Source organism: Gavialis gangeticus, unplaced genomic scaffold (genome assembly GCF_001723915.1).
Source record: "Gavialis gangeticus isolate Ggan-Ray unplaced genomic scaffold, GavGan_comp1, whole genome shotgun sequence".
In the NCBI taxonomy this organism is placed as follows: Eukaryota; Metazoa; Chordata; order Crocodylia; family Gavialidae; genus Gavialis; species Gavialis gangeticus.
Window position 1 is genome coordinate 100,069,387 of NW_017729032.1, and position 18,577 is coordinate 100,087,963.

An 18,577-nucleotide genomic window follows, 5' to 3' on the forward strand; every position below is an offset into this window, starting at 1 on the left:
TTTTTTTTTTTTTTTTTTTTTTTTTTTTTTTTTTAAACCTGGCAGCATTCAATGGTAATAACACACCTATATTGGGGGGGGAAGTTGGTCTGGTTTAGTTATGCACAAGGACTTCATATCAGGCTATTCTGTTGCTAGGCTGATCCCCAGTACTGCATGGGAGAACGTTTTTTTCTCAGTATCTCATACAGTCTCCTAGAATGACATTCTGTCCCTGACAGTATTAGCCCTTCCAGCCTTTCCCTGCCAGGAAGAGGGAAATGAAAATAAATAAGTAAAACACCAATTATTTAGGTATAGATCCTTTCAAGAGGGCACTTACGGATGGCAGTTACCAAAGTCAAAGACTTCACTTCTACCATACGGCATTCTAACATGCAAATAATTCAGGCTCCTGGTTCAGGAGCTGGCCAGGCTTTGCATCCAGTGGTTGATATTTCCCAGCTGATACCAAAAAGTATCAGTGTCCTATACCAAAATACCAGCTGTACCAGAAACACTCGGTGTAGCTGCATCACACCACACACGTAGATATCCTCCTAAAAACAGGTAACAGTTATTTTGATCAGCCTGGTGAACTACCCTAGGACAGAGGAAGGGCCAAACAAAAAAAACTGAATTAACAGTAGTTAAATTAAAGCTGGAGCTTGTTCCCAGCAAGCAAAGTGCTGGATACAGGTCGCTGCAGATTCTAATGGTTGGCAAAGCAAAAGTTTGGACAAGCTCCTGTTAAGGACTTCTGGTCCATCCACTGTGGGACAGAAGTAATTACAGTTGTCATACACTGAACTTGTGCAGAGATAATAAATGTTGCCAAATACTTCATGAAGTTGGAAAGGGAGAGGTGATTAGCCGTTTTAGTCCAAGTCAGGTAGAAGGTAGGGTAGTTTAGAGAGGCACAAGCTTTCATAGGCAACAGCTTACTTCATAGCATCTGGTGAATAGGAAGTAGTTCTTTTCCCTACCACAAAATGTGGTTCAGAGCAGAACAACCGGTTTGCAGACATCTCCCTCCCCATCGATCAGTCCCAAGCACAAAATGTTTCCATCTTTCACACCAGTTGGGGTAAGGTGAAACCCTTCACTTTGATGTAGTGAAATTAGACTATTTCTGATCGGCAAGGACAATTTAAGGAGTCCAGAAATGAGCAAGGAGTCCCAGAACTACTTAGATTTCATTTGAAGAATAAACTTTCCTTTTAGCCAAAAGGCACAAGTGAAAGCAAACAACCACAAACAAATCTCTTTCTCAAAGAGGTTTCATGAAGCATTTCACAACATCGGTAGCAAGGTTTGGAAGTTTCACCAGACGCTTAGCTGGGATCCAGAACCACATTTTCCACAATGAAGATGGTCAGGAGGCAACTATTCTAACCAAGTTGTCCTCAGGGCTGTCAAGAAGTCTTCCCTGAAAGTGAACTGCAGCTGATATTGAATGTCAGTCATGTCCCCACAGTAAGTCTACTCTCCCATGTAGGATACTATATGCAAAGTACTAGAGCTATTTCAAGGTCAGTGTTTTTAAAATTTGGTCCTCATTTCTATGTGCTCAGGGAGAGCAGGGTTTGACAATAAGGATGTAGGGAAAAGGGGTTACAGGGGAAAGAAGCTGGGAGAGCAGAGGGCAATGGGGCCACCTGACCCTCCCCCCACCCCTTTTTTTTCCTGCTATAGCAGTGGGAAGGGGACAAAAATTCAAGGCAAACCTCCAATACTTAGATTCTATATCTGGAAATTATAACAAATTCATAAATTGTCCATATATAGAACCTACTTATTGGGGGGTCATCTTATATTCAAGTAAATACAGTATATAAAAAGACAAGATAAAGTCATTAGACAAAAACTTGGGGTGAGAGGAAGAACAGAATCAGGATTTAATGATATCGTTTGGATGCTATGGAGAAGAATTAAATATTTAGGACTGAGGATATTTAGTAAGCTAAGAGATCTGATTAAAACTAATTGGAAGCTAACTAGTCATAAAAATATAGTATACCCTTGGTGGATACTTGATAGTATACCTTTTATCCACAGGCAGTGATGTAGAAGTTATATTTTCCTTTCAAGAATATTTTCAGATCCTCTGTGCTTTGGCAATTGAACTCACAGTTTGCCCTCTTAAGTAGATAGGAAATGTTTTTCCCCACTAAGCAAAACTAGTATTTCAGAAAAGAAAAACCTCCTGAACTAGGGAGGATGCTGGGGGGCAGGAAGACAAGAAAACAATAAAAACTTTTTTTTTAGTGAAAGATCAGATGAGATGGGTGGGAAAGAAAGAACCACCATCTACTGAATAACCAGTAACCTGTTAATTGTGACATTGACCTGGGATGCACAAGTTCTAGATTAAAAGCCTCTTATTTGAATCAACCAGAGCTGAGAATTGATTCCTTGTTTCTCACACTTCAGGTGTGCACCCTGACTACCAAGGTATTTGATATTCTGATTATTTGCCCTCTCCCCACCAAACCCCCCCCACACGCACAAATTAAAAAAATGTTGAGCCCGAATTTTTCCACTGAAAGAACAATGTGCTTTACAATGTTTTAAATGTGCACAGTGACTTATACTTGGGAGAAGTGCAATGGTGAACATCAAAATTAGCCACAGAAGGATTTTTAATTGATAATGGTCTCAAAAGCATAAGCTAATCATTATAAAGAAGGTACCAAGTTCTATTTCTCTCTACAGAGAAAAAGTTAAAGCCACTAAATTACTAAAAGATTTGTTAAGATGCTTATGAATGGTGTGTCAGTCCAATTTAAACAATAGCATCATCATTAATAATGAGGAGCAGGAGAATAAATAGGAAAAAATAAACCGAAGTTAATTTTTTATATTCCTGAATGCCTTCTGAGGATTTGTTATACAATATTTATTACATATAATATTAGTATATTTGAACATATACTAACTCCAAACAGCCTGCATCAGGAAGACACCATATGTCCCACAAAAAAGCCAAAACACAGATAGCCGTGTTCATGAGCTGGAGCGTGCACTTTGTAGCATCTTGAAGGCTTGAGGCACTGCAAAAATGCACATAGTGCAAGTGAATTGGTTTGCCACACTGCACGTTTGCAATGCGGTGGCAAAATAAAATACTGGGAATTCCTGGTTCTAAAGAAGTACAAAAACATGCAGCGCAGCATGGTGCGTCACATGTGACAGCAGCGTACGTTGCCTGAAACCAGAACCTGGCCAGCCAAATCCATGCTCCAGCTGCCAGCCAGACTTTGTGCGCCCCAAGCTCCCCTACCCCACCTGGGTCAATTTGCCATCTGCCAGGTCACTGTTCTCAAATCATTAATTGTTTAAGATAAATTCAATATAAAAATTAGTTCTGATAATTATGAGCTGGCATATAATATGGTATTGTATTGTTGGCACTTGAGAGGCCTGATCCTATAGAACTTTTTCAGAAGACTTTTAGTGATTTTGAGTTTTCACTGAATTAAACAGCAGAGGCTCATAATACAAAAGCCTAAAATAATAACTGCTGCTGCAGGTCAGATTGTAAGAGTCCTGGCCAATATACCAAAAAATAGCCAAAGCAACATTTAAACAAAAATAAAATATGAATTTAAGCACACAGCTCTCCTGTCAAGAGGCAAACCTTCAGTATTGACCAGGTAATGCAATGCCAACACTAGAGTGGAAGTGTACACTAACTTTTAAGTAACAGTTTCCAGTCATTTGTAAACTGTATTTTCCACCCAAGCCTATGACGATGAAAAATCCAAAATCCACCTTCAAGAGACATCTACAGCACTAAACACACCACCACAATTTTAAGCTAAGGTCTTACCATGGTTAGACATAGTCTATGAATAACCCAATGTAACTTAAAATATTTACATACTTTTGGGGTGATCTACTATCAAGTTCAGCCTTCAGTCGCAAGTTCTCTCTCAAAAGGCCACTGTTTTCCAGGCTCAGTTTCTTATTCGTCTGAAGTAATAAATAAATAAATAATAAATATATGCAGTAAAACAGAACTGAATTATATTATTTAAAAAAGCACAAACAGCTTGCTGTATAAAAGGGACAGCATTAGAAATCTGAAGCTATGAAGCAGCTCTCAGACAGGGAGAGCTCTCACTTAAAAATTACCATGGGAAATGGCTTGCAAAAACTGAATAGAGAACAGACATTTTTTATTTATATTCCCAAAATACATTGCAAGTCTCCTATCTAGGGTAATAAACAGATCTATGTTAGGAGGGAGAGTCATTAAGGGGATGTAGTAATGGCAATTCCATGTCTTTTTTTTTTCCACATGACTAAATACTTTAAGTACATTAACATTACAATGGGCAGGTATCAGCAAAACTAATGTTGAACAGCTTCCCACCCCCTCCCCAAAGTAGAGTAAGATTACTCTGATTTTTTTTTTTTTAAAGCATAGTTTCCTCTGGATGTAATTCATTATGACAAACTATTTGCAGGCTTTCTTAAAATATAGGTTCTATGATGTTACAATTAAAACTTTTGATTTACAGCCTCAGTCTTTGAATTGGGGTCAATTTTGTCTTCTCAGTTCAGCAGATACTCTTGTTAACAAGGTATTTCACGTCAAGAAAAGTTTTCCTGCTGTGATGTTTTAGAACTATAAATATTTTCCCCTTCAACTCCCAACTTATGCTGCACCTGAACAAAACAGTGAGAAAAAAAATACTCTTTGCACTCCATTTGCACTCTCCATACTCCATTTATTAAGACTGAGGACTATTCAATCTCGATAAATGGAAAGAACATAAATGACACAGCATTAAGATTTATAACCTTAACTGTCAGTGTTGTACAACACGCTTTAAGTGTGCAAACTTGTACACAAGATAAACCCCAGAGACTTCAAATTAGAATCCATAGTGTCAAAATAGATTGCGACTTGCTGTGGTTTTTCTGAGTTTCCCCCCTCCCCACCAAGAAAAAAGAAAATCCCAACTTTTATCTTCGGGTTAGCCAGGGTCGAGATGGAGCAGTTTTGCTACATTTATATCTTTAAAGGTCCATGCACAGGGGAATAGTTACAGCAGGTGAGCTGCTGTCATGTCCAGAGCAAGATCCCCCGCCTTCCACCCCTTTTGAAGCCACTTCAAGTATATATTTGTCCATATGCTTAAAACACCTAGGCTCCAAAGTGAAATCCAGAACCCTGTTCTATGTGGCTAGGTTTCACAGGCAACACATGGAGTGTGTTGCCTTAGAAAAAGCTCACACTGATCAGGGAGATGCCTAGAATTAGGCAGTGAGACATTGTGGGCATGACCAGTGAGACATGCTGAGCACAGAAGCATATCTGAAACTCTGCCCCTCTGCAGAGTTCAAGTGCCCAAGTCAGAGCTGCAGGCAGGCACCTCCATCCTCTTAAGGCCCAGGACCTTGAATCCACTCCTAAAAGCCCAAGGAAGGGTGTTTGTACTTGAAAACTTGCAACAAATTTTTTTCCAACTATTGAGTTGGTCTAATAAAAGATACCACATTTACCCAAAGAACCTCGAGTGCCTACCTCCTAAGAGGTAGGCACTTGGCACTGTTCAGTCAAAGAATTGAAGAGGAGTCCTGGTTTTCATTTATAAAAGGCAGCTGGAAAAGCAAGAGCAGGTGGTAACTGTCTTGTATAAGAACCCAGTAGTTCAATTTCTTATCCAGGAAGTGGAACACTTATGTTTAACATAAACACATGCGTTTATGCTCCTCCCTTCACCCTGAGCAAATCACACCCATATCTCCCACCTCCCAGGAGATTGCCCTTATCATTCGGCCATAGACTAGCCCAAGAGAAACACTCCTCGCTCCTGGTAAAAATGAACCTTCATTAAGCAACAAGCGCAAACAGGTGTTGCCTAGCATTTAAGGCACTACAGTGGTAGAAAGGGGGACTTGGGTTCCAGTGGGTGGGTCTACACTACACTTTTAATGTGCATTAGCTTATTTTAGTGCACTTTAAAGCAGCAGGGAAAAAAAAAAACTGTGCTTTCACTAACGCACATTCAAATAGGCTAATGCTCCTTTTTTGTAGTACCCCACAATGGAGGTACTAAATGTAATGCGAATTAGCATAAGCTCATTAATGAATGTGTAGACATGCACAGTCTCTGCTTCCATCACTGGATCAAGTACAGAAATAATGGCTGTTTAAAAGGAAAAAAAAAAGTGGTTTAGAACAACAGAACTATAACATTGCTGGGTTTTCCCATTCCTCCCCCACTTTGCCTTAACCTTTAGAAAACAGTCAGACTTCCTCTTGCTTACTATACTTTTGACCCCATGAAATCTTGCACTCTTTAGCAACCTGTGCCCTAGCTTTTAACAGGAGAGATTTAAGAATGTCCTCTCTTCCAGTTTATTCTAAGGTGTCATGATTAGGGCACCTTTTTGGGAGGCGGGAGATGTGGACCAGGCCTCCCTTTTCCTAGGTGAACTCTTCAATGTTTAGGCCATCATATAATCCAAGCATCTCCACCTCCCAATTTAAACCTAAAAGAACAAAAGCTGAATTTTGTGAGGGACCCTATTCTGCCAGCATTTATGAGGCATACAGTAAGTACACCTACTCAGTTAGGTTCTCCAGCACACTTAGAGCAGAGGTTTTCAACTTTTTTTTATTAAGCGTACCCTCGGCGGCTGGATGCAGAGCAGCAGCAGCATGGGGTGGTAGGTGGCAGTGGCTTCCCCCACCCAGCAGCTGGCCAGCAGGGTGGCATCTGTGTGACTTACAGAAGGGTGCCAATGCCCTTGCCCCCCACAGGCCCTGTTTCTGGGAGGTGGTGGCGCTGAGTGGTGGGTGACAGCGCTCCATCTCCACCTGCCCACACATACCCCCTAGGGCCTTCCCAAGTACCCCCAGGGGTACCCATACCCCCGGTTGACAACCCCTGCACTTAGAGGAATGCCTAACTTCTGGATTGTAATTGGGATAAGGTACATCTTTTATGACAGACTGTAGCAGTCCTCAGCATGCAGAGAAGTAGTAGTCTAAACTGCTTGAAAAACTTTTAAGGTTAGACAAGAAGGCACCCTGTGGATTTAGGTACCTTCAGGATTCAAGGGCTGCTAAGCAGAACAGCATTGGATTCAGGGGCCAAAAGTCAACCTAAGTCTTTATTTGAAGTTAACCCTTAACCCCTAAATTAATTAAAATATTCCATCAACATTCAAGTCTTCCTTTCTTGTGCTTTGCTGCAGAATGAATTTTGCATTATACAGATTCATTATACACAGGGTGGATTTGATTTAAATCACTGGTCAGGAAGCCTCGATTTAATCATTGTTTTCTAAAAAAAAGAAAGGGCATTCTCGTGGTTTGACATGCTTTATTCATTTAACTTTTTGAAACTTTGCACTTTTAGAGAAAGGCAAGGCCTCGACTCTGAGTACACAAACTTGCAGAAACAACAGGGCTGATAGATATGTAAACAAGTCTGTTATCTCTTATCTCCATATACTGCTGTTAACAAGGATGTTATCTCTGGAGACATAAATCCACAGTTTGAGAAGTGAACCTAAGCATCACAGAGATGTTTAATAGGAGCAGTGAGTCCCACTGGGAGCTCCTGGGAACCCCATAAGATTGGGCCCCTAATATGGTCAATGGCCTGCTGTGACCCATTTATAAAACTTCTCTAAAAAGGTTACATGAATATATTGTCTCAAATAGTGTATAAGCAGAAGTTATAATCCCTATTCCATGAAGTTATCTTTGAGCTTTAACGTATCTTAAATTGAAACCATTGTTATAGAGGTTGTTGTTATTTTTTTAAAAAAGCAAATAAATAACATCCTTAAAAAGCAATGATTTAAAAAAAAAAGTTTTTATTTAAATTATTATTTTTTATTTACTCGTATTTTTTTTTTTTAATCCAACCTGATTATACAGTTTTTTGTTTTTCTACTTTATATGGCAACACATTTTCCTTACAAGGGAAAGACTCCAGCAGTGACAAGAGAGGAAATACAGTTTAACATATAAGGAGGCAACAAGTTTCTTCAGGTAAATCCGATATATTTTATTAGACCAACTGAAATAGCTGGGAAAAAAAAAAAAAAATCTTTGCAAGCTTTTGTGTACAAATACCCTTCTACCCATGTCCTTAGGTTAACACAGCTACAACCTACACCATTTAACATACAAAGCACATACTGCAAATGAGGAACTCCTGAGGTTCAACCGGATACAAGCATCTCCTTTAACATAAAGGGAGTCAGTTTTTCCACTCTCTGCTGTTTATTTTTTTTAAAAGTGGGGTAGGCAATTTGCACAAGGTTTCAAACCAGCCTGACTCAGTAACTTGCATGTAAAGAAGCTCATTTTATTTTTGCCTCATCCTTCCCTCATTTATAACAGAGAATAATGCTTCTTTACCTCACATGCATATCACAGGATCAAATCAGAACCAAGTTCTGCTTTCAGTTACATTATACTAAATCCAGAACAACTCCATTAATGGCAACAGAGCAGGCCTAGATATGACGACACTACCAAGAGAATCTGGTCCCTTGCAGCATTCAAGGTATTCATGCTTATTATTAATATTAAAAAAACCCCAAAAACCTGGTTTATCCTAAACATGCTAAAGCTTCAGCTTTCAGGATGCAACCCACGATTACCAACAGTGGTAATAATGAAACGTCTTGAACGGGTTCAAGATGCTAGGTGCTCTCAGTCTGTCCTTCCAACTGAGTTTGAAAGTACACTTCCATTTCAAAAGTATTTTAGACCATCCAACTGGTCTATTCGTAGGTATATTCTACACATTTCATTATTCAGGTCATTTACACTGTTCTTGGTCTCACACCTGCAATAAGTTTTATTTTGCCTTGTAGTCTGGAAGCATAAGAAGCACTAAAGAAATCTCTCCCAAGTGCTGGAGGGAGTGCAGAATTAGTCAAGAAATTTCCAGTAGAAGTCTTTTGGCACTAAATGTGCTGAGGCTTATCTGTTTTAAGTCAAAGGGTCAAGTTACTGCATATCAGCAAATTGTACCAAAAATATTGGCTAGCAAGGAGGGCAATAGTGCAAAACCTTCTCTGCCAAGAACAGTCAAATTGGCTATCAAAAGTTACAAGATAGATATAATATATAGATTATTACAACTCTGAAAAAAAAATCTGGTCATCAATACTGAAGACAAGTGCTAATGTAATCCAATTACAAAGGAATGGAATGACAGGCAAGCTGAACAAATCTCAGATGGACTAGAACAAGCAATAACATTAGGCACCTGCTAAGTCTATAAGAAAACACTTTGATACTCCAATAGTAACTGGAATTCAATTCCCCCCCCTCCCCTTCTTTCAGCTCTATGAAGAACCTGAAAGGTCATACTAACCCTTACCCCTATTTATCCAACATTAAACATTTATACTGGTACACAATTAAAGAAGCAAATATGTTACCTCCTTTAGCTTTTCTGCTTCATCTTTCATTTTTTCATATAGGTCATTAGCAGCTTTAAGCTTTTTGGTCAACTCCTCCAGAGTTTCTGGGACAGCTCCACTTGCCTCCTCTGTGGTCTGAGAGCTTTCTTCATTTTTGTTACATAAACCAGAGGCCTCAGGATCCAGGACTGTTTTCAACTGTGACTCTAAACTGAGATATTTACCTCTCAGCTCTTCCATTTCTTTCTGCAGGGATTCTATTTCATCCTGAAACGGTTGCAAACCCATTAAAACAGGAATGACACAAACATAATGCAAAACAAACATTCATTCTTTTCTCAATATAAAGCAGTCTGAAAAGTTGAAGTTATACAGGCAGATCCTTTGCAAACCAGGGTGGATGTCCTGGTTGCAAGGAACATATTAAAAAGAAAGTTGCAGAATGTACCTATATATTGCCTTCCAGGTAAAATTTTAAACTGTGCTGTAGTACACAGTTGTTTACTTTCAGATAGGAGATGAGTTCTCTTTGACTTGAATAATAGGAATCTGGACAAGACAGTTTATGGATTAGACACTGTATGGGTATTTAGCAAAAAGGAAGTAGTATCTATTTTTAGCATGCACTGCGGAGAGGGCTTCTCCTACACAGTGCACTCTTGCGGGCAGTCTGTCTCCTGCCACATTATCTGATGAGAGAGAAGCAGAGAACACACAGATTTTCATACAAGCATCTCCATCAAAGACTCCATCTCCATCACCTAAAGGACACCGCCTGTACGAAAATCACCAGACCCCGAGCTGTTCCAGCCAGAGCAGTAAAGCCTGGGCAGAGCTTCTCTGACAAACCTGGATTAAAACTGAAGGCTTCGAACTGCATTAGTACCCTATGTTTGGAGACATGAGCACAGAAGCATTGACTTTCATAGCCCCCCTAAAATTTTTTGTTATCAGTTTATGCCAGAGTCTGATACATTGCCCATTACAATCTATTTAGTAAATGAGGCCTCAGTGCTGCACACCAGGTGCAAGGCAGCACAACCGAAGGCAATTTTGTAGAGGATGCACACTTGTATTCATATCTAGATCTTAAGTTTTGCATATATGCACCAATGCAATTTGATTTTCTGTCCTAGAACCAAACCAAACACCTTGTTATTGATTTTTTTTTTGAAGCGGTTGATACCCTTCCATCCATAAAGAGCATTGGGAAGACTTGACAGACACAGCGAGAATCCCTGCTCTCTCTGTGAAGGAACTAGGACATGGGAGCACCTGGGATGCAAGGTGTCTCTCTTGCAGGATTCTTTCAAAAGACATGAGGGAAGAGATGAATCTGCCTTCACCTTTTCTCACTCCCTCACTAGGATGGCAATATGGATCTCGGAGAGAATTTAGACCATGTCTTCACATTACCACTATTAGGGACATGAAGTCTGGGGACACCGTTGCCTGCTGCCTCCTTTCAGAGATGGGAGCAGAAAGCCTAGACTTAAGCTTAAATGGTTCCTCACAGATCTCCATGCTTTTCCCTTTTCGTAAGAAGAGTCCTTGACTTCAGCAGGGGAACAATGTTACGTTCTAATATTACCCAGTCATTTAAGAGATTTCGGTATCTGTTTAAATTAGCCCAAATCAACAGTGTAGACTTGAATTTTTGACAAGCTGACAATGTTCAAGTTGACAGTTTTTCCAGGAGGAAGAATTTCTTTGGACGATGCCCTCTCATTTTAATTTAGTGCCCTTAGTTATGGATACCAACTTGTCTTGGTGCAGCAGCAGTACAAGACAAAGTAAATAATAACGCACTAAAAAGTCTACACCCTTTCATATGGCAGAAAAATGGGATTTAAAAAGTTCAGCACTAGCCTGTTTCCACTAAAGAAAAAGTGTTTTACTAATAACTTCATAGGAAGTTGGCTTTTAGGCCAACTCCAGCTGCCTCTGAAAGTCTCACTCTGTATTTTAGGAAATAATCTGAATTTTACCATGGGCACATTATAATACTTTTCTCAAAAAGAAGGTTTTGAAGTGAATTCATCTAGCAAACCAAAGAGTAATTTTGTTGTATATAAACACAGCTTCCAACAAGCCATCATCACTGTTACCTCATATTCTTTGTGAAGCAGTTCAAGTCTGGTTTTGCGAAGATGCTTTCGGACTGCAGGACTAAATATGGGTTCACTTTCACTTGTTCCTCCTACAGTAACACAAGATAGACAGCACTACTATTATTTTCGGTTCAATTAGGAAAAAACCTTTAGGCGAAACCTTTAAGGATTATCAAGCACCAGAACAGGTTACCTAGGGATGCTCTGGAATTCTCTTCATTGGTGGTTTCTGACAACAGATTAGGCAAATTTCTCAGGGTTGGTCTAAGTACCAGTGTATTAATCCTGCCTCCGAGTCAGGTTATATATTAAAAGACATCTTACAAGTCCTTTCCAGCCCTACAGTTTTAGAAACTAAAAGTCAAAATAGGCATGACTGCGATTAGGATTTTTGACGAAGACCAACTTCTACAACTAGTAAATCGATATAGAGTAAACCTGATTAGCTATATTTCTCAAAAATGAGCCACCTCTTTTCTGGGTAACTCAGTTTGACTAATTGTGTTGTCCAATCCCTTCTTCTCTCCCCCTACTCCCTACAGTCATCCAGGAAGGAAGTAGTTTATTTTTGAGAAATATAGCTAAATCAAATGTACTTCATATATAGGACTTGCCAGTCACAAAAGTTGGTCTTCACCAAAAATCCTAAAATCACAACATTCCCGAAGTTTGGGAAAATTATATATTTTTTTAAATAAGTATCTGAACTTTGCAACCCTGGTTCATCTCCCTATCAGGAGATTTTTCCTAAAAAAGCGTTCATTCAGACTTTGTATTGAATACTTCTGCATTCCAGTGAAATGAAGTCTCACTGAGTTTCAGGTTTGCACTGTAGAGGCAGAAAAAACAACTTCAGATTTATGGGGGGTTTGGTTGTAGCTGTGTTGGTCTAAGGACATAGGAAGGCAAGATTATTTGGGTGGATGCGATATCTTTTATTAGACCAACCGAGTACATTTTTCCAAATACTCAGTTGGTCTAATAAAAGATAATCACATCTATCCAAAGAAACTTGCCTTCCTTCAGATTTGTGCGCTTCCAGCAATTAATGTCCGACAAAAACATTTCAAAGGTAGGTACCAAAACCAGGTGGACCTATTAGGTGTGCAGCCCACTGGGGAAGGAGGGAGGGGTGTGTGAACCAGGTCAACTACGGAGGCATCTGGGCCTAAAGATTTAAGTTATTATTTCCCATAAGAGAAGAAAACTATTCATTTCCACTAAAAAAAAACAAAACAACAACCACCCGATGGTTTCAATAGAAAGAATTACTGCAATTATTGGAAAGTTATTTTGGTGGTTAAATGGCCCTTACCGATAATCTCCTTGCAGGGATTGTCAGGGGTGATAGGAATCCTACAAGCTGGACACTGACTGTTGTTCTTCAGCCACACATCAATACAAATGGAACAGAATACGTGGTGGTTGACACAGATGACTGGATGACGTACCTTTTCCCAAAAAGAGATATAAAAATATCTTCAGAGTGGTTTTGGTTTGCTTGCTTTTATTCTATCATCATCATCTATTTCTCCTTCTACAGTATTTAGCAAAGCTTTGGACTCAAACAAAAACCTGATGAAAAGGCACATTTATATATATTAACTATACAGCTGTTTTCATTGCAAGTGATTCCCAAAAGCTCTCCACAGCCTGTACCTGGACACAGACTCCCCTGGGTGGACAGCAACCAAAAACTGATTTATAACAAGAAGGGAAGAAGGAGGAAGGCTTATGGCACAGATCAGACTACGCTCCTTGCAAGAAGTGTCAGTGGAGCAGACAGGATTTCTGGGTGAAGTCACATCTGCAAAAAGCAAACTGCATGGCAGGAAGGAGGCTGAATTTACTTGGCTGGTACTCTAACTAGTGGTTCTACTAATCCCTGAGCCAACCCATTCACTAAAAATGCACTACTTTTAAGTGACACATTCCAAAAAAGCACAAGGCAGCTAAAATTTAAGCCAACACACCACAAAAACATTACATTCTGCTACACTCTTGAACAACTACAATATTCAATACTTATCTTCTCATCCAAAGACACAAGGTAACAGAAATAAGTTTACAAAATAAAAAGTGATTAGCCACATTTTATCTCCCTGTCTCTCAAATTCTGCTAATTAAAAACAAATTCATTTCCAGGATCAAAAAGAGAAGATGCATAATGCTGCATTTCACATTACTAAAAACTTTTGCTACAGTCATAATTTTTTAAGAGCAATTCATCCTCTCAAAATCTCAAGCCACCTTATAACTGCAATCAGATTTTATATTTATCTATATCAAACAAAATCAGTACAATGCATACACATGCATGTTTACCTCAGGTCAACATCTCCTCATATCTCCATTCAAAGTATCTACTTTTGAAAGCCAGTGAAGTGACCATGTGTGTAAAAACAAAAACATCATTTTAATGCCTAAAGCACCTCTTTTGGAAAATATATAAAACTAAAGTTCAAAAGAAACAAGATTCACACAGAAAGATGGTAACTTAAGAACATTCTTTGGTAGTCTCCTTCGCTTTCATAAGAAGGAAGCAAAAAAAAGGGAAACAAAAAGGAAGGGAAACAAAAGGAAATGTGAAAAAAGTAAAGGAAGAGGACAGCTAACAACTAATTGGGAAGCCAGACTGGATATGTTCTGAAGAAATCGTAAGTTAAAAAAAAATGAAGACTACAAAACTGAAAACAATAGGCATTTGCAAAACACTACAGCCGAAACTGAATCAAGGCCTAGTTTTGTCATCTATCCTCCAATCATCTCTTACCTCCGCAGCATTGCAGGATTAACACTATTTAAGACCTTTCAAAACTACAGTCCTAAAACCTAAGGCTATGTCTACATGCAAATTGGCACTGAAAGTATTAAATCTCTTCCAATTCACATCTTTGCTCATTTAATTGAGAGTCAAATGTGCAGACACTTGTTTTAAGTTAAGATGGCCCCACTGTAATAAAACCCAAATTATTTTAAGATCAAAAAGATCACTTTTCAGCTGAAAGAAGTGTCCATGCACAGCCCTAAACTAAAAGATGTGTTAATTAAACTCACTTATTTTGGTGTCACGTACACCAGACCCACTAATATGCTATAGTAATACTACAGTAAATCAATAAAGGAGACATATTAAAAATATTCTTGTAGCTTAGCACTCCCCTCTGCAAATAGCTGCAACCTGTTCTCCCCTATATAAATCACTAAAGCAGCTTTGGTTTTTGCTTTCCTTTGCTTCTCACCCAGAAGCAGCTTGAGAATGGTTAACAGTTACCAGCAGCTCAAACCTAAGTACAGTCTAGCATAATAAGTATATATTAAAAAAAACCATTAAAATCAAAACAGAAAGAGCCATTTCAAAACTTCAGGCCTTTCCCAAGACAGCAAGAAGCCTTCAGCTACCAAAAATCTGAAACAGGAGCACATTTCTTGCAAGTGAATAATTGTACCACACCATCTTCAACAAAATAGCAAATCACATTTAATGCTCTCTAGGGTACAGTGGTCCTGATTTATGCACCCATATGAGTTTCACTGCAGGTTTATTTTTTAAAAGTAGTTTGGTACCAACATAAAGCAACAACATCATTGGAACTATTCAAATAGATGGACCTGTCATCCAAAACATTTTAGTAGAATACTAGGTACTAAAATGAATCATTCAAACAACACTTAGCAGCTTAAATTTTATTCTGAACAGTTCTATTTCCTTAATATATATTATATACATATATGAAGTTACCTTACAAAAGAATGCAACTTATCTGGGTAGTGTGAGATGACCTAGGGGACCTGAAGTGACCTCTTAGATCTTGCTATGCAAAAGATATGCAGAAATAACTGTTTCAGAAAGGCTGTCAGCACAACTAAATGGAAGTTCCAAATCCTGTGGCAATGTTGGCACTTTGAAAGCAACAGCACTTTTGAAAATGTAATAAGTAAGTGTTAGCTGATTAACAAGCACACCATGAGCAACACAGGTATATGTCAATGACAAAATTCCAAGAGCCTTAAACAGGTGCAAGATTTTGCACCCAGAGAAACTGTCAATACTTCAAATTATAAAAACTGAAACCATGTTCCAAATGTATTATCAATATGGGGGAACTAAAACTGAAGGTACAATGCAGTGTAACATTTAGCAAGGATAGTTCACAACACCACGAAGTTTTCATAAGTTACATTCACGCTGGCAGCACATCCTGGAACCAGCAATATATGTTTGTTAAAAGTTACTATGTTAAAAGGACATTCAGATTGCAGTCAAGCATTCATAACTTAGCAAATACAAGAATTACAGCTGTCTGCATAAATTTAAATAAGCCTCCTTGGTCATAAGCATTACCATCACACAAATAAACATTGTTATATTATTCTTCTCCCCTACAAGGTTCCCCCTGCACCCATTAAGCACAGATGATGGATATATAGCAATTCAGTATTTCTTTTTATGCTCACCATTCAATGAGTGACCCTACACCTTATTTACCATACAGACCCTGCATTATTTTCCCCAAGGAAAGCAAAGGTAACCTGAATCCAGGGTAAACCCTTCCCCAATTTCAAGGCCACACTCCAAAGAATAGAGCCACTAGAAATTCCAACTCTAACCAAAAAAGCTGTAAGAACTGTGTTGAACTAAGTATTAGTAAAGCCACATTTTCCCCTTGCTCCCCTCCAGTCTTGTTTGTTGGAAACAGCCGAGTTGGTTTTCCTAAAACCTTCCAAAAAACCTTTCAGCTGAGTACAAATACTTGCATTGAAAATTTCAGCCTGAGAAGTCTGGCAAAGTTTAAGCCACTGAAAGTGGGATCTTACAGACAGACATCTTAAGTAGTCTTAACAACTTAATGTGCAAGATTTGCTACCTTACAATACCAACCTTTATCTCAATACAAGATGTACAGGGAAAAGGAGTACTGTGGAAAAACTCTCACCCAGAAACAGAGCTTGAAGAGCATTCAGTACAGTTTCTTATCCATTTTAAAAAGCATTACACTAAACATATGCTAATTGTTTAACAGAAAACCATGGAGGCATAGGGATACTAAAAGGTATTTACACTTCTGCTACTAGGGGGAGGGAACTCCTATCTATATCAATGCGATTGCCAATTGTTGCTGGTGCTTTCACACTAAAGCCACAAGGTTCTTGGTGGTCTTCTGCAGTTCAGGTTTAAACAAAATCTGGAGCCAGACCCTCATCTGGCAATTTTGTTTGGTCTTAGCAGAAAAGCCACAAAATGAAAAGCCACAAACTAAAAATCTGCCTATCAGAGAAGAGACACTGGTCATAAGTGAGAAGCTGTGAATAATGACACCAGTTACACTGCACCCACTTTGTAGGCAGGGCACCTTCATCCCTCCTCCGTGCAATTTTAAATGAAAGCAGGTGAAGAGGAGGTGGAAAACTACAGTGGCCAAAAGTTTAATAGTCTGAGCACAAAGACTGTTTTCTGCCAAGAGCCTCTCTTGGGTTTTTTAAAGAAAGGAAGAAGTGGAGGACAATAGAAATGGAAGAGAAATGATTTAGTCATGGAAATAAGTTCCTGAAAACAAACAAAAAACCTGTAAGTATACTGACTTTTGGCATTAGCCCTCCCTAGTTTAGAGAGAAAAGAGCCTTGCCCAGGAGAACCTTGAGTAAGAAATGAAACATCCCTTTACCGCCCTAACTGCTAAAGATAGATTTTGCCTTTATCTGCCTGGTCCATTCTTATGCCCAGCTAAGACCTGAAACAAGTTTGTATCAATGATCCTTTGGTCTGCACTACCCATCCTCAGAAAAATATTAGTAGTGAAAAAACATCCCAGTCCCACAACCCTCTGGGGAGGAGGGACAGGATCACCTTATCCTGAAGCCTCCTCACCCCCTATACAGTCAGGGAAAGGGCTAAGTAGTGCCTGGAGGCCACTCCTCCAAAAGGCCACTTCCTCTCAGGCTCTGCTGGAAATGCCTCTTTTAAAGAGGTTCCTTGGATAAATGTGATCTCTTTTATTAGAGCAACTAAATACCTGGAAAAAATTGCTTTCGGGCACAAACACCCTTCTTCTGGCATTAGGGAGAGTCTGCTGGTGTTTTGTGTTGTCCTGGATGGAATAGCAGCCAATATGCAAAATGCAGGGCTGTGAAAATGCAAATGCGTGGCAAGGAGGATCAGAGGCCGTGGGAGACAACAGGTAGGAGGCAGGTGACGGGGAGGCGGAAGAACATTGAGAGAGAGAGTGTGTGTGTGTGTACTTGGCTTCTTTTAAAGAGCGCATGTTCCCCACCCTCCGAAAGGTGGCAATACAACTTGCTGGGAAGGACAACCCCACTCATCCAGACAACCACTACCCAGCGCGTGTCTCCTCTTCCTTGCCCCCTTCCTCCTGGGGGAGCAGCAGCAGCCTGTTTCAAGGGGCCGGCTTCCCCCGAAGCACATGCACCGGCCCAAATCATGGCTGCACTTGCCAGGCTCGTGAAAGCAGCAGCAGCAGCAGCCTCCCGAGGCGATCTCCCCCTCCCAGGCATGGGGCAGGGCTGTCCGGCCTCCCCCTGCCCTCCTGCACGGCGCGGCGGTCCCCTGGCCCGCGATCCGTACCTTCCCCAGGCAGATGTGGCAGGTGATGGGCAGCGTGAGCGCCAGCGTGACGTTCTGGACGTTCTGAGCCATTGTGGCGTTTCGAATCCCGCGAGCACGGAAGTTCCACGGGCGGCGGCGGCGGCGCCAGCAAAAGCAGCTCGCTCTCAAACTCCGGCTACGGCAAGCCAGCGAGGCCAATTCCCTGCACGGGCGAGGGAACGGAAATCGCGTTTTTGAAATGTTTGCACTGGAGGAGCAGAGGGGACCAGCAGGAAGCAGGGGTGCCCGCCTCCCGCGGGCCGTGGCATGCTGCTGCCACCCGTACTGAGCGCCTCCTGCCCCCTTGCTGGGCTAGGAAGGTGCATGCAGCTCTTTCCTCCTCCGTCTAGGCACAAACGCCTTGGCTGGCCAGGAACCAGGACTCGTGGTAGAGGTGAGTCTTTTATTAGACCAACTAACCAACTTCTTTTATTAGATCATCTAGATTTTTGAAAAAAAACAAATCTTTATTTGC

The 18,577-nt window shown here is 40.2% G+C and overlaps 1 protein-coding gene across 1 annotated transcript in view; it reads right to left on the reverse strand.

Annotated features, from left to right (window-relative positions):
* Positions 1 to 18,288, reverse strand: part of RNF219 (ring finger protein 219) — a 28,297-nt gene extending 10,009 nt beyond the window's left edge. The window contains exons 1-5 of the mRNA XM_019525219.1: positions 18,082 to 18,288; positions 12,814 to 12,949; positions 11,496 to 11,587; positions 9,406 to 9,654; positions 3,866 to 3,954 (exon numbers count right to left, since the gene is read on the reverse strand). Coding sequence (XP_019380764.1) covers positions 3,866 to 3,954; positions 9,406 to 9,654; positions 11,496 to 11,587; positions 12,814 to 12,949; positions 18,082 to 18,153 — 638 coding nt within the window. The 5' untranslated portion in view covers positions 18,154 to 18,288. The remainder of the gene's footprint in view (positions 1 to 3,865; positions 3,955 to 9,405; positions 9,655 to 11,495; positions 11,588 to 12,813; positions 12,950 to 18,081) is intronic.
* Positions 18,289 to 18,577: the final 289 nt, after the last annotated feature.